The 25496-nt window shown below is 51.0% G+C and overlaps 2 protein-coding genes and 4 non-coding genes across 7 annotated transcripts; 5 read left to right on the forward strand and 1 right to left on the reverse strand.

Moving 5' to 3' along the window:
* Positions 1-9396: 9396 nt before the first annotated feature.
* On the forward strand, positions 9397-12699 carry RPS8 (ribosomal protein S8). Its single transcript, XM_003278644.3, has 6 exons — positions 9397-9555; positions 9988-10094; positions 10633-10732; positions 11572-11747; positions 11959-12088; positions 12535-12699. The coding sequence occupies exons 1-6, from the start codon at positions 9552-9554 to the stop codon at positions 12642-12644; spliced, it is 627 nt and encodes a 208-aa protein (XP_003278692.1). The 5' UTR covers positions 9397-9551; the 3' UTR covers positions 12645-12699.
* Positions 9819-9898, forward strand: LOC115837765. The gene has a single exon (XR_004032817.1). It is a non-coding gene; the product is annotated as a small nucleolar RNA SNORD55/SNORD39 (small nucleolar RNA).
* On the forward strand, positions 10448-10551 carry LOC115837771. Its single transcript, XR_004032823.1, has one exon. It is a non-coding gene; the product is annotated as a small nucleolar RNA SNORD46 (small nucleolar RNA).
* Positions 11802-11871, forward strand: LOC115837770. The gene has a single exon (XR_004032822.1). It is a non-coding gene; the product is annotated as a small nucleolar RNA SNORD38 (small nucleolar RNA).
* LOC115837769 lies at positions 12349-12417 on the forward strand. Its single transcript, XR_004032821.1, has one exon. It is a non-coding gene; the product is annotated as a small nucleolar RNA SNORD38 (small nucleolar RNA).
* Positions 12700-17728: 5029 nt separating the features above from the next.
* BEST4 (bestrophin 4) lies at positions 17729-23920 on the reverse strand. 2 transcript variants are annotated; one of them, XM_003278643.2, is made up of 10 exons: positions 23839-23920; positions 21614-21777; positions 21432-21526; positions 20616-20849; positions 20227-20381; positions 19752-19829; positions 19261-19458; positions 19058-19138; positions 18778-18932; positions 17729-18632 (listed from the first exon to the last, which is right to left on the reverse strand). In XM_003278643.2, the coding sequence occupies exons 2-10, from the start codon at positions 21763-21765 to the stop codon at positions 18359-18361; spliced, it is 1422 nt and encodes a 473-aa protein (XP_003278691.2). In that variant the 5' UTR covers positions 21766-21777; positions 23839-23920; the 3' UTR covers positions 17729-18358. The 2 variants fall into 2 exon arrangements, with proteins under 2 accessions (XP_003278691.2, XP_030679626.1); XM_030823766.1 differs by lacking the exons at positions 21432-21526; positions 21614-21777; positions 23839-23920 and having other exon boundaries at positions 17729-19138; positions 20616-20984.
* Between the last annotated feature and the right edge of the window lie 1576 nt (positions 23921-25496).

Genomic DNA, 25496 nt, shown 5'->3' on the forward strand with positions numbered 1-25496 from the left:
AGGAGGCCATATCCACGCCTACAATTCCAATGCCAAGCTGAAGACTCCTGTGACTTGTTTGATGTCTATGAGATGCTTACTAGGCCTGGGAACAGGAACTCTTAAGTAGAAGGAAGATGGCCACTGGGCACAGTGGCCCATGCCTATAATCCCAGCACTTTGGAAGGCCAAGGCGGGCAGATCGCAAGGTCAGAAGTTCGAGACCAGCCTGGCCAACATAGTGAAACCCCATCTCTACTAAAAATACAAAAATTAGCTGGGCATGGTGCATGGTGGCACGCACCTATACTTCTAGCTACTCAGGAGGCTGAGGCGGGAGAATTGCTTGAACCCGGGAGGCGGAGGTTGCAGTGAGCTGAGACTACACCACAGCACTTCAGCCTGGGCGACAGAGTAAGACTCTCAAAAAAAAAAAAAGGCCAGGTGCGGTGGCTCACACCTGTAATCCTAGCACTTTGGGAGGCTGAGGCAGGTGGATCACCTGAGGTCAGGAGTTCGAGACCAACCTGGTGAAACCCCGTCTCTACTAAAAATCCAAAAAATTAGCCGGGTGTGGTAGCAGGCGCCTGTAATCCCAGCACCTTGGGAGGCTGAGGCAGGCAGATCACCTGACATCGAGAGTTCAAGACCAGCCTGACCAACATGGAGAAACCCTGTCTCTACTAAAAATACAAAATTAGCCGGCTGTGGTGGTGCATGCCTATAATCCCAGGAGGCAGAGGTTGCGGTGAGCGAAGATCGCGCCATTGCACTCCAGCCTAGGCAACGAGCGAAACTCCGTCTTAAAAAAAAAAAGAAGATGGCACCGTATTACAGTCAGCCCAGGGCCTGCTAAAAGATTCTGTGGGGTTGAGGCCAGGAGTCCGCCTGACTGAGGGCTCCCTAAACACACATTTGGTTGTATGGTTCCTAGGCTTAAAATCTTTTAGTGATACCTCATTACCATTCACACAAAGGCTGAAGGAAGCACTTAACTTGCTGGACAGAGAAGGATCCGAAGGGAAACACCAATTTGGTTTTGAAAAAAACGTCTGTCCAGTGGACTGAGGGCCCAGTCATAGGGCATGGACAGTTTAGGAACTGGAGAACTCTGTATTCCATGTCATGGAGCGTGGATTATCTGAATGGTAATGAGGTGCCACTAAAAGGTTTAACCTAGGAACCATACAAGCAAATGTGTGGGAAGCCCTCGGTCACAGAGACTCCTGGCCTCAAGCAATCCTCCTACCTCGGCCTCCCAAAGTCCTGGGATTACAGGCATGAGCCATTGCACTATGTCAGAAGTTCACTTTTATTTCTAGTCTGAGTCTTTTAATCACCAAAGGGTATTGGATTTTGTCAAATGCTTTTTCTGTGTTTTGAAGTGATCATGTGGTTTTGTTTCTTCCTTTACTCCATTAATATGGTATATTAAACCTGGGAAAACCAAGTAAATACAATGTGGTGAGTAGAACAATAATTTGCTCGAATATTTAAGTGCCATTTAAATATTTATTGAGTGCTGTACTTTGGGAGGCCCAGGCGAGCAGACGGCTTGAGCTCAGGAGTTCAAGACCATCCTGGGCAACAAAATGAGACTCAGTCTCAGCTGGGTGCTGTGGCTCACGCCTATAACCCCAGCACTTTGGGAGGCCAAGATGGGTGGAAAACGAGGCCAGACTGGAGACCAGCCTGGCCAACCTGGTGAAACCCTGTCTACAAAAATGAGCTGAGTGCTGTGGCTCACGCCTATAATCCCAGTACTTTGGGAGGCCAAGATGGGTGGAAAACGAGGCCAGACTGGAGACCAGCCTGGCCAACCTGGTGAAACCCTGTCTGTACAAAAATGAGCTGGGCATGGTGGCGCATGCTTATAATCCCAGCTACTCGGGAGGCTGAGGCAGAAGAATCGCTTGAACCCAGGAGGCAGAGGCTGCAGTGAGCCGAGGTTGCACCACTGCACTCCAGCCTGGGCAACAGAGCGAGGCTCTGTCTCGAAAAAAAAAAAAAAAGACCCAATCTCTACAGAAAATACAAAAATGAGCCAGGCGTGGTGGCATGTGCTTGTGGTCCCAGCTCCTTGGTAGGGTAAGGTGGGAGGAGGGCTTATGCCTGGGAGGCAGAGGTTACAATGAGCCGAGATTGCGCCATTGCACTCCAGCCTGGGCGACAGAGCCAGTCCCTGTATCAAAAAAAAAAAAAAAAGGCTGTGCATGGTGGCTCACACCTGTAATCCCAGCACTTTGGGAGGCCAAGGCGGGCGGGTCACAAGGTCAGATCGAGAGCATCCTGGCTAACGTGGTGAAACCCCGTCTCTACTAAAAATACAAAAGAAAAAATTAGCCAGGAGTGGTGGCAGGCGCCTGTAGTCCCAGCTACTCGGGAGGCTGAGGCAGGAGAATGGCGTGAACCTGGGAGGCGGAGCTTGCAGTGAGCTGAGATCGTGCCACTGCACTCCAGCCTGGGCGACAGAGCAAGACTCCGTCTCCAAAAAAAAAAAAAAAAAAATCATTGAGTACTTATTAAATAGCAAGCATTATTCTCTGTATGGGTGTTAGAAATCTGGCAGTGAATAAGACTAAGTTTCTACCCTTATGCACATTGTATTTCAGTGGAGAAAACAGATAATGTGCATGTAAACAAATGATAGGTAGTAAGTGGGTAGAGAAAGATGAGAGTGTTGCTGCTTTAGAAAGCAGACTCAGAAGGCTGGGCGCGGTGGCTCACGCTTGTAATCCCAGCACTTTGGGAGGCCGAGGCGGGCGGATCACGAGGTCAGGAGATCAAGACCACGGTGAAACCCTGTCTCTATTAAAAATACAAAAAATTAGCCGGGCGTGGTGGCGGGCGCCTGTAGTCCCAGCTACTCGGAGAGGCTGAGGCAGGAGAATGGCATGAACCTGGGAGGCGGAGCTTGCAGTGAGCTGAGATTGCGCCACTGCACTCCAGCCTGGGCGACAGAGCGAGACTCCGTCTCAAAAAAAAAAAAAAAAAAAAAAAAGAAAGCAGACTCAGAACTCTGGCCTGAGCAGTATAATGAGACCCTGTGTCTAAAATTAAAAAAAAAAAAAAAAAAAAAAAAAAAAGGCTGGATGTGGTGGCTTACGCCTGTTATCCCAGCACTTTGGGAGGCTGTGGCAGGCGGATCACCTGAGGTTGGGAGTTCAAGACCAGCCTGAACAACATGGAGAAACACCGTCTCTACTAAAAAAAAAAAAAAAAAAAAACCACACACACACAAAAATTAGCCGGGTGTGGTGGCACATGCCTGTAATCCCAGCTACTCGGGAGGCTGGGGCAGGAGAATCACTTGAATCTGGGAGGCAGAGGTTGCAGTGAGCCGACATCACGCCATTGCAGTCCAGCCTGGGGGACAAGAGCAAAACTCCATCTCAAAAAAAAAAAGGATAAAGTTAAGAGAATTTCTTCCACAGGATCTGCAGCCAAGTGTAGTAGAAGCTACTCATCAGTTTACTCCCTTAAAAAACTACCCTTCTGTGGCCGGGTGTGGTGGCTCAAACCTATAATCCCAGCACTTTGGGAGGCTGAGGCAGGCGGATCACGAGGTCAGGAGATCGAGACCATCCTGGCTAACACGGTGAAACCCCATCTCTACTAAAAATACAAAAAATTAGCTGGGCATGGTTTTGGGCACCTGTAGTCCCAGCTACTCAGGAGGCTGAGGCAGGAGAATGGCATGAACCAGGGAGGCGGAACTTGCAGTGAGGCAAGATTGCACCACTGCACTCCAGCCTGGGCAACAGAGCGAGACTCCATCTCAAAAACAAAACAAAACAAAAAAACTACCCTTCTGCTCTACATTCCTTTCCAGCCAACAACCTAATTCTTTCCCCTTTAAAGTCATACCTCTCAAAATAGTTGTCTACATACACTGGATTTTTTAACTTCCCATTCTATTTCAAGTTTTTTCCCACTGTACTGTACAGAAACTGCTCTCACCAATATCACCAAGGACTTTCAGGTTACTAAATCCAATAATCACCTTTTTTTTTTTTCCTTGAGATGGAGTTTCGCTCTTGTCGTCCAGACTAGAGTGCAGTGGAATGATCTCGGCTCACTGCAACCTCTGCCCCCCAGGTTCAAGTGATTCTCCTGCCTCAGCCTCCAGAGTAGCTGGGACTACAGGTGTCCACCACTGCACCCAGGTAATTTTTGTATTTTTAGTAGAGATGGGGTTTTGCCATGTTGGCCAGGCTGGTCTCGAACTCCTAACCTCAGGTGATCTGCCCCCTCGGCATCCCCAAGTGCTGGATTACAGGCGTGAGCCACTGCACTGGCCTTTTTAGTCTCATTTTAACTAGCATTCACAGCAGCATTAAGCTATGGCAGCACCCTGTGCTGGCTTTCCTCTAGTCACTCTAATTTCTCTTTCTGTGTCCTTTGCCAGCTGTTTTTCTCTATCTGGCCTTGAAATGACGACATTCCTTTTTTTTGGCGGGGGGGGATGGAGTTTCACTCTTGCTGCCCAGGCTGGAGTGCAATGGTGCGATCTCAGCTCACTGCAACCTCTGCCTCCTGGGTTCAAGTGATTCTCCTGCCTCAGCCTCCTGAGTTGCTGGGATTACAGGCGTGTGCCACCATGCCTGGATAATTTTGTATTTTTAGTAGAGATGGGGTTTCGCTGTGTTGGTCAGACTGGTCTCGAACTCCTGACCACAGGTGATCTGCCCATCTTGGCCTCCCAGAGTGCTGAGATTACAGTCGTGAGCCACTGCACCCAGCCGAAATGTAGACATTCCTAAAGCCTTGGACCTATGCTTTTTTCTTGTATTTCGTTTTTTGTTTTTTTTTCTTTTTAATAGCCAGCTGGAGAGTCTGCTTAGATCAATTCTTTTCTTTTTTTTTTTTTTTTTTTTTTTGAGACGGAGTCTCGCTCTGTCGCCCAGGCTGGAGTGCAGTGGCGTGATCTCTGCTTGCAAGCTCCGCCTCCCGGGTTTGCGCCATTCTCTTGCCTCAGCCTCCTGAGCAGCTGGGACTGCAGGCGCCCGCCACCACGCCCGGCTAATTTTTTGTGTTTTTAGTAGAGACGGGGTTTCACCGTGTTAGCCAGGATGGTCTCGATCTCCTGACCTTGTGATCTGCCCGCCTCGGCCTCCCAAAGTGCTGGGATTACAAGCATGAGCCACCACGTCCGGCCCTCTTTTTTTTTTTTTTTTTTTTTTTTTGAGACAAGGTCTTGCTCTGTTGCCCAGGCTGGAGTGCAGTGGCATGATCATAGCTCACTGTAACCTCAAATTTCAGGCTCAAGCAATCCTACAGCCTCAACTTCCCAAGTAGCTAGGACTACAGGCGCATACCACCATGCCTGGCTCCTACATATTTTATTTTTTGAGACGAAGTCTCGCTCTGTCACCAGGCTGGAGTGCGATGGCGTGGTCTCGGCTCACTGCAACCTCCGCCTCCCGGGTTCAAGAGATTCTCCTGCCTCAGCCTCCCAAGTAGCTGGGACTACAGGTGCGCGCCACCACACCCAGCTAATTTTTGTATTTTTAATACAGACAGGGTTTCAACATGTTGGCCAGGATGGTCTTGATCTCTTGACCTCGTGATCCACTTGCCTCAGCCTCCCGACATGCTGGCATTACAGGCATGAGCCACCGCCCCTGGCCTCCTACATATTCTTTATAAGAAATGTTCACCCAAGTAGCAAAGGATCAAAGACGACTGTCGCTACAACCCTCCCCCTTGCACCAGTTCTCTGATAGAAAAGGAGAGTGCCTTGGAGTGGCCGTGGGCCAAGCACAGGCCATGCCTTCATCTGCATGGAGTACCAATTCGCCTCAACCTTTGATTAGCTAAGGACCAAATCCTTCATTCAGATAAGGGGTAGCTGATAGGGACCTCAAAAGGAGTACTTAAAACCCAGAAAACGTTGTAACCAGGTCCTTGGGCAGCTTGCTGGGGCCCACTCCCACCCTGTGGAGTGCTTCCTCACTTTAATAAAATCTTGCTTTTGCTGTTAAAAAAAAGAAAGAAATGTTAAACACTATACTTTAGGGATTATTTCTATAGTTTGTTGCTAGGGAAGTTTCTCTGAACATGTACAGCACTGCACAAAAATCAAATCAAAATGGATTAAAGACTTAAATCTAAGACCTCAAACTATGAAACTACTACAAGAAAACATTGGGGGAAATCTCCAGGATATTGGTCTGGGCAAAAATTCCTTGAGCAATACCCCATAAGCACAGGCAACCAAAGCAAAAAATGGACAAATGGGATCACATCAAGTTAAAAAGCTTCTGCACAGCAAAGGATACAATCAACAAAGTAAAGAGACAACCCACAGAATGGGAGAAAATATTTGCAAACTACCCATCTGGCAAGGGATTAATAACCAGAATATAGAAGGAGCTCAGCTCTACAGGAAAAAAACTAATAATCTGATCAAAAAATAGGCAAAAGATTTAAATAGACATTTCTCAAAAGAAGACATACAGACGGCAAACAGGCACATGTAAGGTGCTCAACATCATTGATCATCAGAGAAATGCAAATCAAAACTACCGTGAGATATCATCTCACCCCAGTTCAAATGGCTTATTTCTAAAACACAGGCAATCACAAATGCTGGCGAGGATGTGGAGAAAAGGGAACGCTTGTACACTCTTCTTGGGAATGTAAATTAGTACAACCACCATGGAGAACAGTTTGGAGGTTCCTACACTGCTGGGTATATTACTCAAAAGAAAGGAAATCAGGCTGGGCGCAGTGGCTCACGCCTGTAATCCCAGCACTTTGGGAGGCCTAGGCAGGCATCACTTGAGGTCAGGAGTTCAAGACCAGCCTGGCCAACATGGTGAAACCCCCATCTCTACTACAGATACAAAAATTTGCCAGGCACGGTGGCCCATGCCTGTAACCCCAGCTACTTGGCAAGCTGAGGCAGGAGAATTGCTTGAACCCAGGAGATGTAGGTTGCAGCGAGCCAACATCGCACCACTGCACTCCAGCCTGGGCGACAGAGCAAGACTGTCTCAAAAAAATTTAAAATTAAAATTAAAGTTAAAAAAGACGAATGGCGCCGGGCGTGGTTGCTCACGCCTGTAATCCTAGCACTTTGGGAGGCTGAGGTGGGCAGATCACCTGAGGTCAAGAGTTTGAGACCAGCTTGGCCAACATAGTGAAACCCCGTCTCTACTAAAAATACAAAAATTAGCCGAGCGTGGTGGCACATGCCTGTAATCCCAACTACTCAGGAGGCTGAGGCAGAATTGCTTGAACTGGGAGGCAGAGGTTGCAGTGAGTTGAGATCATGCCACTGCACTGCAGCCTGGGTGACAGAGTGAGACTCTGTCTCAAAAAGAAGAAAAAAAAAGATGAATGGGTAAAATGTGGTACATATACACAATGGATTACTATTCAGCCATAAAAAAGAATGAGATCCCGTCATTTGCAACAGCATGGGTAGAACTGAAGGTCATTATGTTAAGTGAAATAAGCTGGGCACAGAAAGACGCATGCAAAGAGAATCGCATGTTCTCACTTATTTGTGGGATCTAAAAATCAAAACAGCCGGGTGCGGTGGCTCACGCCTGTAATCCCAGCACTTTGGGAGGCTGAGGCGGGTGGATCACGAGGTCAGGAGATCGAGACCATCCTGACTAACACGGTGAAACCCCGTCTCCACTAAAAATACAAAAAATTCTCTGGGCGTGGTGGCGGGCGCCTGTAGTCCCAGCTACTCAGGAGGCTGAGGCAGGAGAATGGCGTGAGCCTGGGAGGCGCAGCTTGCAGCGAGCCGAGATTGTGCCACTGCACTGCAGCCTGGGCGACAGAGCGAGACTCCGTCTCAAAAAAAAAAAAAATAAATAAATAAATAAAAATCAAAACAATTGAACTCATGGTCCTAGAGAGTAGAAGGATGGTTACCAGAGGCTAGAAAGGGTAGTGGGAGGGCAGGGGGGAGTGGGGATGGCCAATGTATACAAAAATAAAATATCAGAATAAATAAGACCTACTATTTGATAGCAAAACAGGGTGACTATAATCAATAATAACTTGTGTATTTTATTTTTTTGAGACAGAGTTTTACTCTGTCACCCAGGCTGGAGTGAGTGCATTGGTGCCATCTCGGCTCACTGGAACCTCCACCTCCCGGTTCAAGCGATTCTCCTTCTTCAGCCTCCCGACGCAGTTGCTGGGATTACAGGCGCCCGCCACCACGCCCGGCTAATTTTGTCTGTTTTGTTTGTTTTGTTTTGTTTTGAGATTGAGTTTCGCTGTCGCCAGACTGGAGTGCAGTGGTGCGATCTCGGCTCACCGCAACCTCCGACTCCCTGGTTCAAGCGAGTCTCCTGCCTCAGCCTCCCTGAGTAGCTGGGATTACAGGTGTGCGCCACCATGCTCAACTAAATTTTGTATTTTTTTAGTAGATACACGGTTTCACCATGTTGGCCAGGCTGGTCTCGAACTCCTGACCTCGTGATCCACCCGCCTCCGCCTCCCGAAAGTGCTGAGATTACAGGCGTGAGCCACCGCGCCAGGCCTAAACATTTTAATTAAAAAATATATATCCTTCTACCTCAGAAAAAAAAGTTAGCTGATCCCTCCTTTATACTCTTCCTAAGTTCGTTTCATTCTGGTGGCTTTAATTACCATTTATAAGCCAACGATTCCCAAAATAACATCTTCAGTGCAGATCCCTTATAAGGATGACCAGTCATTAATATTCAGCTTCCTATCAGTCAGTCCCACTTACATGACTTAGCAAGATCTCAAAATGAACGTGTCCAGAAGAGCTCCTACCTTAGCCTACCCCATCTCAGTAAATGGCCCCAATATTTATGCGATTGATCAAGTGAGAATCTTAGGAATCCTTGACACCGCCCTCTCCCTCAATCCCCATGTCCTATCTACCATCAAACCCTTCAAAACAAAACCCAAGTCCACACTCGTTTCCAATTCCATTCCCTTCCACTCTTTTTCTTTTTTTTTTTTTTTTTTTTTTGAGACAGAGTCTCGCTCTGTCGCCCAGGCTGGAGTGCAGTGACGCGATCTCGGCTCACTGCAAGCTCCGCCTCCCGGGTTCACTCCATTCTCCTGCCTCAGCCTCTCCGAGTAGCTGGGACTACAGGCGCCTGCCACCACGCCCGGCTAATTTTTTGTATTTTTAGTAGAGACGGGGTTTCACCGTGGTCTCGATCTCCTGACCTCGTGATCCGCCCGCCTCGGCCTCCCAAAGTGCTGGCAAGCATGAGCCACCGTGCCCAGCCCCCTTCCACTCTTTTTCAACGCAGCCGCAACCACATCTTATCCTAAACGACCGCAGCAGCCTCTGAAACTAGTCTCAACACGCCCAGATCTGCCGACGCCGCAGACCCCCTTCCCCCAGCCCAAGGTCGGAGGCGAGTCGGCGGAGGTCAGCAGAGGTCGGCAGCCTGCGAGACCTTCCCAGGCTCGTGGCCCTAGGCGCGGCAGCTGATACGTAAGCCTCGTCGCCCGACGTTGTTTCGGCGCTCAGAAACAACGTAAGTAAAGGGGGTGGGACGGCGTTTTACAAACCGGACCGTGAATCTTTGCGGTTTCTCTTTCCAGCTCAGCGCCGAGCGATGGGTGAGTGTCGCTCTGCATTGAGGCGGGTGATAGGGGATTGAGCTCAATCAGGCCTCATCCTGCTTCGCAGCCTACTGAGGAGTCCAGACGCCCCGACCCCCGGCCAGGGACAGCCACGAGGAGTGGTGGCCCTCGGGTTTCGGCCGCCTAGCCCCTCTCTGGGGGCTGCGAAGGCTCTGGGCTCCGGATTCCGGGCCGCGGGCTGCGGGCTCCGAGCGGCGCCAACATGGCTGCCGCGAGGAGGAGGCCCCGGCCTGGCCGCACGTGTATGATGACAACTCGGTAATGCTGCATACTCCCGAGTGCGCGGTGGGGAAGCCAACCTTGGAGAGCTGAGCGTGCGCGGCCGGCCCGGCGCGGCGGTCGGGAGCTGGCGAGTAGCTAGCACCGAGTCACAGTGGCTCAAACTTCCTTCCCCGCTTCCACATGCAGGCATCTCTCGGGACAACTGGCACAAGCGCCGCAAAACCGGGGGCAAGAGAAAGCCCTACCACAAGAAACGGAAGTATGAGTTGGGGCGCCCAGCTGCCAACACCAAGGTGGGTGCGAGTGTGGGCCTGTCCGCCTGGGAGGTCGCCTTCCCCCGCTTTCCAGCGTGCTCGGGTTTCTCCGTGTGACCGTTGTGCGTTTTTTCTTGGGCTCTGATTTCTCTGTAGTAGGGCCTAGGTGTCCTGTCCCCCTTTAGCTGTTGGATAAGTAAGTACCAAAGAGGGAATGCTCCCTCAGGCCCCCAACCCTGGAGCTTGGGGTCTCAGAGAGAAGGATAGTGTGTGGGGACTTGAGCTTCTGGAGAGGGTGGCGCCTCGCGTAATAGTCAGAACCCTAGTCTTTTGTTTTTTTATAACAGAGGCTTAATTTTCAGCATTTGGGGTCAGGCTTTCCTCTTGGAGGCAAGTAGGGTGATGAAAAAGAATCCTTAGGCGTGGTTGTGGCCGTCTTGGTCACTTGTGTGCCACTTGCCAATGCAAGGACTTGTCATAGTTACACTGACTGTTGCCTCCTCCCGGCCCAGGTTCCTCTCCCTCTCTTGCCTTGCTCTCCTTGGTAACCTAGTTCCTGTAACCTTGTGTTTTCTAGATTGGCCCCCGCCGCATCCACACAGTCCGTGTGCGGGGAGGTAACAAGAAATACCGTGCCCTGAGGTTGGACGTGGGGAATTTCTCCTGGGGCTCAGAGTGTGAGTGAGGCCCTTTGGGAGTGGGTGGGAAAACGCACCTAAACCGTCTTAAGATTAACCAAGTGGGCCTGGCGTGGTGGCTCACGCCTATAAGCCCAGCACTTTGGGAGGCCGAGGCGGGCGGATCACCTGAGGTCAGGAGTTCGGGTCTAGCCTGGGCAACACAGCGAGACTCTCTCAGAAAAAAAAAAGATTCAAGTGCTTTTAGCAGGTAGTCTGTGGCTTAGACCAAGGCATTTGAAGTTTCTCCTTGCTGAAAGATCTTAAGGTAGCTGGGGAGTTCTCTCCACCCAGGCTGTCCTGCTCCAATTTCTTTTTTTGAGATTGGGCCTCTTGCTCAGGCTGGAGTGCCAGTGGCGTGATCTTGGTTCACTGCAGCCTCCACCTCCTGGGTTCAAGTGACTCTCCTGCCTCAACCTCCCAAGTAACTGGGATTAGAGGCGTGTGCCATCACACCCGGCTACTTCTGTGTTTTTAGTAGAGACGGGGTTTCACCATGTTGGCCAGGCTGGTTTCAAATTCTTGGCTTCAAGTGATCCACCCACCTCGACCTCCTAAAGTGCCGGGATTACGGGCATGAGCCACCGTGCCCGACCTGCTCTGATCTTTCTGAACTCTGCAGCCTGAGAGATTGGGGCTGATAAAGACTAGATTGCCAAACATCACTAGAAACGTGGGTTAGGGGGTTGTGGAAGATGAACTGATGCCCTATGGCAGTAGTAAAGGCTGAGAGTTCCCTTATTTCTCCTTAAGGCCTCATGGGGCTGAAGAACCTGGAGGAGTGTGCCAGGGCCATTTGTCCTCCAGTTTACTTGAAGCCAAATTTCTCCTGTGAGCAGGTTGTACTCGTAAAACAAGGATCATCGATGTTGTCTACAATGCATCTAATAACGAGCTGGTTCGTACCAAGACCCTGGTGAAGAATTGCATCGTGCTCATCGACAGCACACCGTACCGACAGTGGTACGAGTCCCACTATGCGCTGCCCCTGGGCCGCAAGAAGGGAGCCAAGCTGGTGCGTGTTATTTCCCTGTAGGGGTTGTGGGGAGGGCAGCCCTGACTCCAGTCTTCTCGTGATGAAAACTCTGTCCAGTTCTGCTACTGAAGGGAGAGAGATGAGAGCCTTTTAGGCTGAGGAAGGCCAGCACTGGGGTGTGCAGGGTTCGAGAAGGCTTCCAGGGCCTGCCTGCCTTCCCTGAGCTTATATATTTGTATCCCCTTTTCAGACTCCTGAGGAAGAAGAGATTTTAAACAAAAAACGATCTAAAAAAATTCAGAAGAAATATGATGAAAGGAAAAAGAATGCCAAAATCAGCAGTCTCCTGGAGGAGCAGTTCCAGCAGGGCAAGCTTCTTGGTGAGAAGGCTGTTGTGTTGGAGGTGGGGAGTCTCAGAGATTGAGTGTGCCGAGGCACTTTTCCCTTGTCTCAATTCCTTTGACTGCCAGCCATGCGGTCTAAAGGAATCACTGATAACAGGCTGCGAGCACAAAGGGGAACGTTTGGTCGCCCTATTCATATGAAGCTGAAATGGGAAGCATTGGGTAGAAGAGTCTGCATAGGCCCATGCTTAGAGTTTTTGTATTTGGGGAAGTCTCTGCCCAGGCTGAGGGGGCTGTCTCAGTGATGAAAACTTTGTCCAGTTCTGCTACTGACAGGAAGTGAAGATAAAGTGTGTCTGAGGAGACAGCTGGCTTCATGCTTGCCGCCAGGGTACCTGAACCCACAGAGATTCTTAAGGGGGTGGAGAGGTTTGGGTGGGGCCACCTTGTCATTGTGCTAAGGATCACCTACTCTCTTGCAGCGTGCATCGCTTCAAGGCCTGGACAGTGTGGCCGAGCAGATGGCTATGTGCTAGAGGGCAAAGAGTTGGAGTTCTATCTTAGGAAAATCAAGGCCCGGAAAGGCAAATAAATCCTTGTTTTGTCTTCACCCATGTAATAAAGGTGTTTATTGTTTTGTTCCCACATTTGTGTTGCCTGAATATTTGACTGTTTTCTCTGCTTTATTTCCTTGCCCTGCAAAACTGATCTGGGTGGGTGGCTGCAACCCCTTGCCTTACCTCTACCTCCTACTGTCCTGATCCAGGCTCACCACACTGTAAAGTCCCTGTTCTCAACTGCATGTCCCTGAAGGCCAGATTTATTATGTGGGCTATGTCTGTAGTGGGAACATTTCTCACCACATTTTGGTGGGGATAGGGATGTGGCAGAGGCTATGAGAGGGGGTATCCCAGCCTTGGGGTTCAGCAATATTGTGCTGGCTGAGTCATGATTAGAATCTCAGGCTTATATTGCATCTAAAAAGTTTTAAGGATCTTGCACCCATTGTAAGATTAACAGTGATTTCTGCCTTGCTTGGTCTCCAAGGGTCACTTCTTTGACTTAAACTTGCCCTGTCAAACACTTATCTTTAGTCCTGACCTGCTTGACATCTGCACTTGGATTTTTTTTTTTCTTTTTTTGAGACAGTCTCCGTCACCCAGGCTGGAGTACAGTGGCATGATCATGGTTCACTGCAGCCTTGACATCGGGGCTCAAGTAATACTGCCTCAGCCTGCCAAGTAGCTGAGACAATAGGCACTACACCCCTTTTTTTTGTTTTTGAGACGGAGTTTTGCTCTTGTTGCCCAGGCTGGAGTGTAATGGCGCAATGTCGCCTCACCGCAACCTCTGCCTCCTGGGTTCAAGGGATTCTCTTGCCTCAGCCTCCCAAGCAGCTGGGGTTACAGGCATGCGCCACCACACCTAGCTAATTTTGTATTTTTAGTAGAGACAGGGTTTCTGCCTGTTGGTCAGGCTGGTGTTGAACTCCTGACCTCAGATGATCCACCCGCCTCGGCCTCCCAAAGTGCTGGGATTACAGGCATGAGCCACCGTGCCTGACCTATACCCATTTTTTAAAATTTTTTTTTTGGTAGAGACAGGGTCTCACTTCATTGCCCAGGTCTTGAAATCTTGGGCTTAAGCAATCTTAACCACCTTTGCCTCCCAAAGTGCCAGGTTTCAGGCATAACCCACCACCCCCAGCTTTGCACTTGGGTTTTTTGTTTTTTTGAGACAGAGTCTCGCTCTGTCACCCAGGCTGGAGTGCAGTGGCACAATCTTGGCTCACTGCAAGCTCCGCGTCCTGGGTTCACACCATTCTGCCTCAGCCTCGCATAGCTAAGACTACAGGCACCTGCCACCACCCCTGGCTAATTTTTTGTGTGTTTGTAGTAGAGACTGGGTTTCACTGTGTTAGCCAGGATGGTCTCGATCTCCTGACCTCATGATCCGCCTGCCTTGGCCTACCAAGGTGCTGGGATTACATGCGTGAGCTACTGTGCCTGGCGGCCTGCACTTGGGTTTTTTGTTTGTTTGCCTTTTGGGTTTTTTTTTTTTTTTTTTTTTTTTGAGACGGAGTTTTCACCCTTGTTGCCCAGGCTGGAGTGCAATGGCGGGATCTTGGCTCACCGCAACCTCCACCTCCCGGGTTCAAGCGATTCTCCTGCCTCAGCCTTCCAAGTATCTGGGATTACAGGCATGCACCATCATGCCTGAATAATTTTGTATTTTTAGTAGAAATGGGGTTTCCCCATGTTGGTCAGGCTGATCTTGAACTCCCAACCTCAGGTGATCTGCCCACCCTCGGCCTTCCAAAGTGCTGGGATTACAGGTGTGAGCCACCGCACCCGGCCTGGTTTTTGGGTTTTTTTAGATAGTCACTCCAGCCCAGACTGGATTGCAGTGGTGTGCAATCTCGGCTCACTGCAACCTCCGCCTCCTGGGTTCAAGCAATTCTCATGCCTCAGCCTCCTGAGTAGCTGGAATTAATAGGTGTGCACTGCCACACCCAGCTCACTTTTTGTATTTTTAGTAGAGAGGGTTTCACTGTTGGCTAGGGTGGTCTCCAACTCCTGTCCTCAAGTGATTCACCCGCCTTGGCCTCCCAAAGTGCTGGGATTATAGGCATGAGCCACTCGCCCAGCTTTGTGCTTGGATATTGTAATAGGGGCTCTCAAAGGCCAACATTTTCAAAACTGAGCTCTTGTTCGCACCCACCTGCCATGTTGCTCAGTTTCAAGAGTCAGGATCTCACACTAGGCTGGAGTGCAGCGCAGCAATCATTGCTCACTGCAGCCTCAATCTACTGAGTAGCTGGGACTAAAGCTATGGTGCAGGGCCCAGAATAATCATTTTATTTTTTTGTAGAGATGGGGTTTCCTGTTGCCCAGGCTAATCCTGAACTCCTGGCCTCAAGCAATGCTCCTGCCATGGCTTTCCAAAGTGTTGGGATTACACGCGTGAGGTACTGCACCCCACCAAGATTATATATATATATATATATATATATATATTTTTTTTTTTTTTTTTTTTTTTTTTTTGAGACGGAGTCTCGCTCTGTCACCTAGGCTGGAGTGCAGTGGCACGATCTCGGCTCACTGCAAGCTCCACCTCCCGGGTTCATGCCATTCTCCTGCCTCAGCCTCTCCGAGTAGCTGGGACTACAGGCGCCTGCCACCACGCCCGGCTAATTTTTTGTATTTTTAGTAGAGACGGGGTTTCACCATGGTCTCGATCTCCTGACCTCGTGATCCGCCCGCCTCGGCCTCCCAAAGTGCTGGGATTACAAGCGTGAGCCACCGCGCCCGGCCTAAGATTATATTTTTAATGCAACAGCTTCCTATCTCATCAATGAAAATCCTTACCAAGTATTATGACTTGATGTGACCTAGCTCCTTCTATAGTGACTCCCTCCATCAACCACACAACCATCCTAGCTTACTGAGCATACATGTACACATGCTATTCCCTTTGTTAGGCACACTCCTTCAAATATCCACTTGGGGCTGGACACTGGGCATGGTGGCTCATGCCTGTAATCCCAGCACTTCGGGAGGCAGAGGCCAAGGCGGAAGGATTGCTTGAGGCCAGGAGATTGAGACCAACCTGGGCAACAAAGTGAGACCCTGTTTCTACAAAAAAGCCCCACATGGTTCATTCCCTCCAGGTCTTTGCTATGTCACCCTAGTGAGTTCTTGCCGGATCACAATATTGTAAGTTGTAGTCGCCCCTCTGAACTGTCTTATATTTCGCCTATTTTTTCTCTTTATTCCTTAATCTGACAAAGTTTGCTCTTTTCCCTTTGGAATGGTACTCCAGGGAAACAAGGATATTTGTTTCCTGCTGTGTCTCTGGCACCTAGAAAAGTGTATGGACGTATACTGGGTACTCAAATATAAGCAAGATTAATTGGGAAAAAAGTCTTGAGATTTTATTAAATTTGAAGTTTGGCCAGGCATTGTGGCTCACGCCTGTAATCCCAGCACTTTGGGAGGCCGAGGCAGGTGGATCACTTGAGGTCAGGAGTTCAAAAACCAGCCTGGCCAACATGGTGAAACCCCATCTCTACTAAACATACAAAAAATTAGCAGGGCGTGGTGGCACGTGCCTGTAATCCCAGCTACTTGAGAGGCTGAGGCACGAGAATCTCTTGAACCCGGGGAGGTGGAGGTTGCAGTGAGCCAAGATCTGTCCATAAAACCAGTGGGTTCTTTCTCTAAAGTCTTGAAATCCATCCATTCTCCATTTCTACCACCTTCACAGATGACCGTTCTCACCATGGGACAAGGCTTGTAAAAGCTGCAGAAAAAAAAACCCTCAAATACCTTGTGAATGAGGTATTTCCTCATAAAACCCTCAAATGCCTTGTGAATGAGTAGCTATCATTGTGGGGTGCTAGCTACCTGTCTCCACATTATAGATTTGGAAAGTGAGGCTTAGAAATATTCACTATTGGCTAGACGCAGTGGCTCACGCCTGTAATTCCAACACTTTGGGAGGCCGAGGTGGGCGGATCACCTGAGGTAAGGAGTTAAAGACCAGCCTGGCCAACATGGTGAAACCCTGTCTCTACTAAAAATGTAAAAAATTAGCCGGGCATGGTGGTGGACACCTGTAATCCCAGCTACTCGGGAGGCTGAAGCAGGAGAATTGCTTGAACCCAGGAGGCGGAGGTTGTAGTGAGCCGAGATGAGGCCATTGCACTCCAGCCTGGGTGACGGTGCAAGATTCCGTCTCAAATAAATAAATAAATAAGAAATATTCACTGTCCCATGGACATGCAGATGGAAAGAAGCAAAGCCAGCATTAGAATCCAGTCAACTGACCCTGCCAGAGGCTGGAGTCTACCCACTGTACTCTAGTGTCCCCCCTGTCTTCCTCCTCTGTTCTGGCATTTATCCTGTGGCCTTAATACTCAGTTTTGGCCTTCACTGATTTCTTTAGGTGAAGACTGGGATTTAGAAAGCAAGAATGGTAGAGGAGCATAGTTTTATCACAATTCCAATGTAGTGCTCTGTGGCAGACTGTTTCCAGAAGACTTTTTGTTTGTTTGTTTGTTTTTGGAGACAGAGCCTGGCTCTGTAACTGAGAGCTAGAGTGCAGTAGAGTGATCTTGGCTCACTGCAACCTCCGCTTCCCAGGTTCAAGCAATTCTTGTGCCTCAGCCTCCCAAGAAGCTAGCATTACAGGCATCCACCACCACACCCAGCTAATTTTTGTATTTTTAGTAGAGAGAGGGTTTCACCATGTTGGCCAGGCTGGTCTTTAACTTCTGGCCTCTGGGGATCCGCCCACCTCGGCCTCCCAAAGTGCTGGGATTACAGGCGTGAGCCACTGTGCCCGGCCACAGAAGGCTCTTTACTTATATCGGCCAAGTGCCCCCAGCACTGAGGCCCACCATGGAGATGGGCCTAGGCTTCCACCTGTAAACTGTACTTTTTCCCCCTGTGTGGTTGGTGGGAGTGGAGAAGAGCTTGGCACACTGAAGTCCAAATGCTAGGTCTAGGGTGAGTGGTGGATGGCTGCCTTCACATCTGACTTTAATCAGCCTCCAAGACAGATTCCCAAACCCTTCCTTCCTTCATCTTCATCCTACTGCATGCATGCCAATTCAATTTTAAACAATTATAACTGCACAATAAATATATTCTCAATATAAACAAAAACTAAACGAAACTTAAAAACTTGAATATATTCTCAATGTAAACAAAAACTTGAACATTACAGACAAGGCAAAAGTCCCCCAGCACACACTGACCCCTCTTTTGAGTAAGGTTACCAGGGTAAGGTATACCCCTTCAAGCACGTTTCACATGACTCTCAAATTGTGTTTCCTGGACCAGCAGCACAGCATCACCTGGGAACTTGTTAGAAATGCAAGTTGTTGGGCGCCATCCCAAATCGAATATGCCAGAAATGCTGGGAGTGGTGCCCAGCACTCTTTTGACAAGACCTTCCGTGATGCTGATCCTTCCTCAAGTTTGAGAATCACTGGCCTAGCTCCCTGTTGCTGTGAAGCTAACCGTGCACCTGGGCTCTAGTCCTCTATGCCTGGGCTCATTTATTTTTCTAGCTTCACGTCCCCCAAGCAACCCATCCGACCTTCTCTCCCACCAAAGTGGACACATTCCCAGCCCTGGCTCAGGCCCTTCTCGCCATCTTCTCTTTCAAGTTCTGTCCCTAAATGCTCTGGCCTTCAAGGCACACAGGAAAAGCTGCTCTAATAGAGCTGGCTGGCAGGACCGGGCACGGGAGGGAAGGAGGGCAGTGGGTGGGGGGAACCGGGCTGGGGCAGGCGAGACCTCAGGGCTCCAGGGCCTCGTCCCCGGACTCCGCCGTCTCCTCCTCGATGCGGGGTGCGGCCTCGGGGTCGCCGCCCTCCTCGGCCCGGAAGCGCAGCAGATGCGGGGGACGGGGGGTGCCTCGCATGCGGCCGAAGTTCCGGAGACTGATGGCGGGGGAGGGCGCCCCTACGCCCAGGAAGCGGCCGAGCAACGGGGTCTGCGCGGCGGGTGCGGGCCGACCCGATCCGGGGGACGCCTCCACCTGCAGGCTCTGCTCAGGGTCGTCGCTCATGCTGCGGGCGGAAGGGCGGGCTGAGCCGGGGCACAGGGCGGGAGCGGGGACGCGGGATCGGCTCTCGGGAAGGGACGGAGGCATCGGTGCCCCAGAGGCTGAGCGAGGACCCGCGTGCCGTGTCAGGTCCGGCGCAAGCCACTCACCGCAGGTTGAAGGTGGAGCCCAGGAATGAGGGCCGCAGAGACTCGGCCGCCGTGGCCACAGTGTAGGGTGGCTGCGGCTGGTCCTCATCCCAGTACTGGTCCTTCTCAGCGGGGGGAAGGTTCTGGTACATTTCGTCCACGGATAGCAGGGACACCTGGGCCACCAGCAAGTTACAAGGATCCTCCTCTCCTCTCCTTCCCACGGCCGGGCTGAGAGCTGACCGGGAGAGGGGGCCCAGGAGCTGCCCTGGACTCCTGATCCTTCCTGATGCTTGCTCACCTGCAAGTTGCGGTCTATGAGCTGGTTTGTCTCAAAGTCGTCATCATCCTCACCAAATGGGTTGATGATCTGTTCAGCCACCTATAGGTGGCAGAGACAAAGTTTTCTGGGCTCAGAGCCTCACTCTTTGTCCCCAAAGTCGGGGCAGCCCCTGTGCCCACATCTCCACAGAGCAGGCTGGCATGCCCATCTGCAGTGCCCACCTTGAGCCAGCCAGCATAGAAGAAGAACTGCAGCAGAGTGGTGAGAGGCACATACATGTCCAGGTCTCCCAGGGATGGGGCTGGCTCCTGGCCCGGCTTCGGAAGCTTCTGAGGTTTGGCAGCCCCTGCCTCTGGCTCCACAAACTGGCGGCCAACCAGGGAGAGGGCAAAGAAAGAGTAGACGGCTATGGTCACCACCTGGAGAAGGAAGAGCCAGGCTCAGCGCGGGATGCAGCGGGACAAGGAGAAATGCCGCCCCTGCCTCTGAGGATCTATGGGAAGTCTGACAAGTAATCAAACATGTATCCTGGTGTGGCAGTACCAGTGGGGACAGGGTCACCTTGGTGGGGGTGGTGGGAGGCTTTGAGGATGAACCCAGTGCCTCAGGGGACTGAAATGGCCAGGCAAGTACCATCACTAATTCTTCTCATCTCACACACAGCACAGGACATACAATAGGCACTGGGACCCAGGAGGGGAGAGGCAGTTACTTGGGTGTAGACGAGGGGGATGCTGATCCAGTCATAGTGGAATAGCATGCTGCACTTGGCTCGGTACTTGTTCAGCTCCTGGAGGGACAGCAGGAACAGGAAGTCAGCAGAGGTGAGGAAGGAACAGGGGTGCCCAGCACAAACTAGGCCTGGGCCTGGCCAGGAGGCTCTTTCTCATTCTGCCCTCAGAGGTGTATTAAGATGGGGTGCTTGAATCCCGGCTCTGCTAACTAGCTGTGTAACTTAGGCAAATTTCTTTTCCACTCTGTGCCTCAGTTTCCACATCTGTGTAAAGAGGATGATAGTACCTATCTCAAGAGTTGCTGTAAGGGATGAATGAGTTAACATAGGTACAGGGCTTCCAAAAGGCCGAGGTACACAGTTGGTGCCATACAAGTGTTAGGTACTAAAATTATTATTCATCTTTAAAATTAGAGGGAGGAGGGCAGATAGGTCTGGTCTGGGGCCCACTCACTTCCAAAAGTAGACAGAGAGCTATATCGTCACGGATTCGCCCGTCCCTCCGGGCCTGGGCCGCCAGGTTGGTGAACCAGACGCAGGGGACCCAGTACTTGTTGAAGTCGGATTTCAGGCTCTCAAACTTTTTCCTCTCTTCCTGGGACATGAAACCTGAGGGGGTAAAGCAGGTGGGGTGCAGTTGCACCCTCTGCCGCCAGGGGAGGCTGCTGTTCCGCCGTCTGGCTCCCCTCCCTCGCGTCCACCGGCTGTCCCAGGACTCGCGGTTCCGCATTCCTGTCGCAGTCCAGACCCTTCCCTGGAGGCCCCTGCTCCCAGGACTCTCCCAGGCGGCACCTGCATCCGGCCGTGGGCCGGGCCCCCAGAGGCTCCCGGCGGGCGGCACACCTGCGTCCACCACGTGCTCCATGGTGGGGAAGCGCTTAAGCACGCGGGTGCTGACCGAGCGCAGCACCAGCACTGACGCCAGGTTCGCGTAGCGGATGAGGGTGCGGCGCAGCAGGCGGCCCCGCTGGTCCACGCCGTGCACGCTAGCCGAGATGACGCACATCAGCTGGTCTGGCAGCGGGATGCTTGTGTACTGGGACCACCAGCGGTTCACCACGAGAGTCACATAGAAACCTGCTTGGCCGCCGTGGTAGAGGGAGTAGGAAGGGAGGGTGGAGAGCCTGGGGGTCGGAGCGCCTCGCCTCCCCCAGCAAAGGGCCTGGTCCAGGCCAGTTGAATCGTGGCAGGGGGAAGGAAACATTCAGCTCCAGTGCCCTGCTGTGCGAGGCCAGGAGGAGGGAGGAGGGCAAACTTCTTCAGCAGAGGGAAAGTGGGGATTCAAAGCCAGGAGACTGCTTCCCAGGAGGGTGGGGAAGGGGTTGTCACCTCTGTCCAGCTCCCCTCCAGTGCCCAGGGTGGGCTTGTGAGGCCAGCAGGTGTCTTGTGCCTTGCTGGAAGTGAGGGTCTGGCAAGTGATAGGGCCCTGCCCTCTGGAAGTCCTGGACCCAGCACCCAGCTCCTGTGCCTGCTGGGCCTGCTCTGGCTGACCAGGCAGGCTCTGCCACTCTGTTGAGTAATTCTTTTTTTTTTTTTTTTTTTTTTTTTTTTTAGCAGAGTCTCGCTACATTGCCCAGGCTGAACTGGAGCTGTCAACCCAACCCAGAGGTCAGGGAACACAATAAGGAGGACACAGGGAAAACTAGAGGGGAGCCTTACCCAATACAAAGGACAAGGGGATGAGGTCCGCTGAGCGGTTGCAGTACCGGGCCACCTGAGCATACACGTACCTCTGCTCCTGGGTCAGCAGCAGCCTGGGAAAGGCAGGTGTAGGCTTGGGTTAGAGGGAGGTGGGTGACCCAGTCTCCCCACTTCCACCAGCTCTAAGACCCTGCCCTTACCGGTAGGTGATGCTAAGCACAGCGTACAAGGCCCCGAAGAGGAGGAATTCCTTGTAGAGGAGCTTGTAGATGCTTCCCCTCCAACGGAGAAGCAGGCCAGAGAAACCTCCAAAGCGGGCCTCCGCCACTTTGAGAGTATATGAAACCGTCATGGTGCTGGGAGCCTGGGGCAGGAGGTCACAAGAGTTGTCCCCAGGGCTGTCCTTTAGTTCTCCAGACAACCTCCCTTCCACTCTGGTCTCACACACCCCAGCCTTCACCCTGCATCAGTGGACAAGGGGGTAGGAGCCTGCAGAGCAGAAAGGCACACCCCACCCCCTGCAGAACTCAGCAGTACACGGGCAAAGCCAGGCTAGAGTTGGACAAGGTAGAACTGAGATCTGTGTGCCTTCATGCATGAGGCTTCCTCAAGCTCCTCTTCAGCCTGCAGGGCTAGGGGTAACCAGATCCTGAACTGCTGCGGACAAGAGATGCAGCTCCAGCCCAAATCCACTGCTATTCCTTGGGGCTTTGCTCTGGAAGCTGATTAACTAGAACTACCAGGGCCCAGGGCACTCTCACCCCTATCCCATACCTGCCTACCTGCTCTGGGCAGCAGCCCGTGTGGAAGAAGAACCGGGCTAGACTTCAACCCCCACAGACTTAAGTACCTCTGCGGTCCATAAAGTTAGGCTGGACTGAGGCCTATCATTGATGGATTGAAGCTGTCATCCAGCTTCCCCTGGTGCTGGGAACTGGGTGTGTCTCCCTACCCCTGTAGGGTTGGGCTGGCCTTTGAGTGGCAGAAATGCCACCTATACTGACCCCACAGCTCACACAGATGACACCATGTCCTTCAAGCCAGTATGACAGGGGTTATTGTCCCACGTTTCAAGTGGGAAGACAGATGCATGATAAACTGTTATAATAATACCAGCTGCTGATCACAGAACACTGACTAAGCGACAGGAACCATGCCAAGGGCACTACTAGGTCATCCTCTCATGAAATCCTCATCACAGCCCCATAAGGTAGGGAATTAATCATCCACATTTCACAGATGAGGCTCCAAGAGATAAATGACTTGCCCACAGTCGGCCATACAGCTAGAACATGTTGGAGGCAGGATTCAAAGCCAGGGCTGATGGACTTCCAAGGCTGGAAGTGGCCTAGCAAAGGCATGAGCTCCAGGACCCATCCTATGCACTGGCCACACTCCCAGGCTTCTTGTACAGGGTCTGGGGGTCTTGGCCAGGCTCTTCCCCATGCATGCCACAGGGCTGACAGCCACAGATCTGGAAGCTCAGGCCTAGGAGTGCAGGCCCCGTTAAGACCTGTGTCCAACATCCTGACTCCTAGGGGTGCCCAGGATTTGAGTGGCCACTTTCACCTCTGGAGGAAATAATACCTAAGGCGCCAATAGAAACAGAACCTCGGCCGCCAGACAAGGTGGCTCACACCTGTAATCCTAGCACTTTGGGTAGCCTCGAGGCGGGTGGATCACTTGAGGTCAGGAGTTCGAGACTAGCCTGGCCCAACATGGTGAAACCCTGTCTCTACTAAAAATACAAAAATTAGCAGGGTGTGGTGGCACAAACCTGTAATCCCAGCAGGTACGTGGGAGGCTGAGGCAGGAGAATTGCTTGAACCTGGGGAAGCCCAGGTTGCAATGAGTCGAGATCACGCCACTGCACTCTAGCCTGGGTAATCAAACAAAAAAAAAAAAAAAAAAAAAAAAAAAAAAGAAAGAAAGAAAGAAAAGAAAAAGAAAAATAAATAGAATCTCAATGGGAGAATCACTTGAACCTGGGAGGGAGAGGTTGCAGTGAGCTGAGATGGTGCCACTGCACTTCAGCTTGGGTGACAGAGCGAGACTCTGTCTCAAAAAAAAAAAAAAAAAGGCCAGGCACTGTGGCTCATGCCTGTAATCCCAGCACTTTGGGAGGCCAAGGCAGGCAGATCACCTGAGATCGGAAGTTCGAGATCAGCCTGACCAACATGGAGAAACCCCATCTCTACTAAAAATACAAAATTAGCTGAGCATGGTGGCACATGCCTGTAATCTCAGCTACTAGGGAGGCTGAGACAGGAGAATCACTTGAACCCGGGAGGCGGAGATTGCGGTGAGCCGAGATATACCATTGCACTCCAGCCTGGACAACAAGAGCAAAACTTTGTCTCAAAAAAGAAAAAGAAAAGAAAAGAAATAGAACCTCAAAATAGAAGAGAATTGGCAGCTCACTTACCCTCCCAGTGCTGAGGTAAGTGAACGCTGAAAAATCCCAAGAGTGGTGGTCCTGCCTCTGTCTTGTTTTGGGAAGCTCCTCCCCGTACACTGTGAGCTGGTTCTCTTCTGCAAGTTTCCTAAAGAGAGGAAGCATAGAGAGGTGATTAGGAGCACAGGCTTGGGAGTTGGACAGACCTGGGTCTGAATCCCAGCTCTTTGTGCAAGTTACCTAATCTCTCTGAACCTCAGTTTCCTCCTCTGCAAATCAGGATCAAGAATGCCTAACCTCATGGGGTAATTTTGAGGGTTCACAGAAACAATGCCTACGGCCTAAAGCACTGTGGGTGGTTGGCTTGGGCTGCTGTTACTATGAAAATCTGAATCTATTCTCTTTGGTTTCCTACCACTGGTCCACTCTTGCCTCCCAAGCCTTCCAAGCCAGACAGTCCCTGAGAGATGAGGAGGCAGAGACCTTTTCCTCATGTCCTGCTAACCTGCCCCAGACCAAACAGTGCTGGATCCTGGCTTTTAAGCTGAATACACAAGGCCCTCTGAGACTTACCCACCTCTACCCTCATCACCAGCCTCTGCCTAGCTCATTTAAAATTCTTTTTTAATTTTAATTTTTGTGATTGCATAGTAGGTGTATATGCCTAGCTCATTTGTAACTGTTCTTTCAAGGTGTGGCTCAGAGCACCCTCTAGGAAGCCTTCTATGATCTTCCCCAGGTTAGTCCTCAAAACCCTCTGGGTTTTCTCTCTTGCAGCAGCTAATCACAGTGGTCTATGATCTGTTTACAGGGAGATCTCCCCTCTAGCCTGTGAGACACCTGAGAACAGTTTTGAATCTGATTCATCTAGGTAAAGCTAGATTACAGTGGCTCATGCCTGTAATCCTGACACTTTGGGAGGCTGAGGTGGGAGGATCATTTAAGCCCAGGAGTTTGAGACTAGCCTGGGCGACATAGTGAGACCTGTCTCTACAAAAAATTTTTTAAAATTAGCTGGGTGTGGTGGTGTGCGCCTATAGTCCAGGTAGTTGGGAGGCTGAGGTGGGAGGATCACTTGAGCCCAGGAGTTTGAGGCTGCAGTGAGCCATGATACGGCCATTGCACTCCAGCTTGAATGACAGAGTGAGACCCTGTCTCAAAACAAAAACAAAACAAAAAAAAAAGAAAAAGAAAAAGCTGGGGAGGACTTGAAACCAAGCAAGCTTCTTTTTCTTTCTTTCTTCTCATCCTTCCCTCCTCCTTGCCTCCCTCCACCCCCTCTTTTGTTCTCCGTTTCTCTCTTCCCTTTTAAGATGAAAGACATCTGGTCCCCCACCCCACCCCTGCTATTTTGTGAGATTTCCCAGATGAGCCAAGATCTGGAAAACTACTCATGGCCTGACTGGAGTTACATTCTCCTTCCAGGTCTCCCATGTGAGATCTCAATATGAGGAAAGAACAGGACTCAGAGAGAGAGAGAGAGAGAGAGAGAGAGAGAGAGAGAGAGAGAGTGTGTGTGTGTGTGTGTGTGTGTGTGTGTCTCTGTGTGTGTCCAGGACCTGACCTGGGGAGGGTGAGATACCAGCAGGGCCTCAGGCATCATGGCCAGGCAGTTCATTCTCAGGCTTCGATCGGTGGCTTTCCTAGAGCATCTGGGCTGCTTACCACTTAAAAGATGTTCTAGGACT

This window comes from Nomascus leucogenys, chromosome 12 (assembly GCF_006542625.1).
Source record: "Nomascus leucogenys isolate Asia chromosome 12, Asia_NLE_v1, whole genome shotgun sequence".
In the NCBI taxonomy this organism is placed as follows: domain Eukaryota; kingdom Metazoa; phylum Chordata; class Mammalia; order Primates; family Hylobatidae; genus Nomascus; species Nomascus leucogenys.

Bases quoted from the DNA above. Each gene is read 5' to 3' on its own strand.
- RPS8 (XM_003278644.3), top strand. The intron at 10,733-11,571 runs GTGAGTGAGGCC...TCCTGTGAGCAG, and splicing joins TTTCTCCTGGGGCTCAGAGT to GTTGTACTCGTAAAACAAGG. The intron at 12,089-12,534 runs GTGAGAAGGCTG...ACTCTCTTGCAG, and splicing joins CCAGCAGGGCAAGCTTCTTG to CGTGCATCGCTTCAAGGCCT.
- BEST4 (XM_030823766.1), bottom strand. From the start codon at position 20,976: ATGTTTCCTTCCCCCTGCCACGATTCAACTGGCCTGGACCAGGCCCTT. The intron at 20,382-20,615 runs GTGTGCCGCCCG...TTACCCCCTCAG, and splicing joins GGAGCACGTGGTGGACGCAG to GTTTCATGTCCCAGGAAGAG. The intron at 19,139-19,260 runs GTGGGCACTGCA...TGCCACCTATAG, and splicing joins TCTATGCTGGCTGGCTCAAG to GTGGCTGAACAGATCATCAA.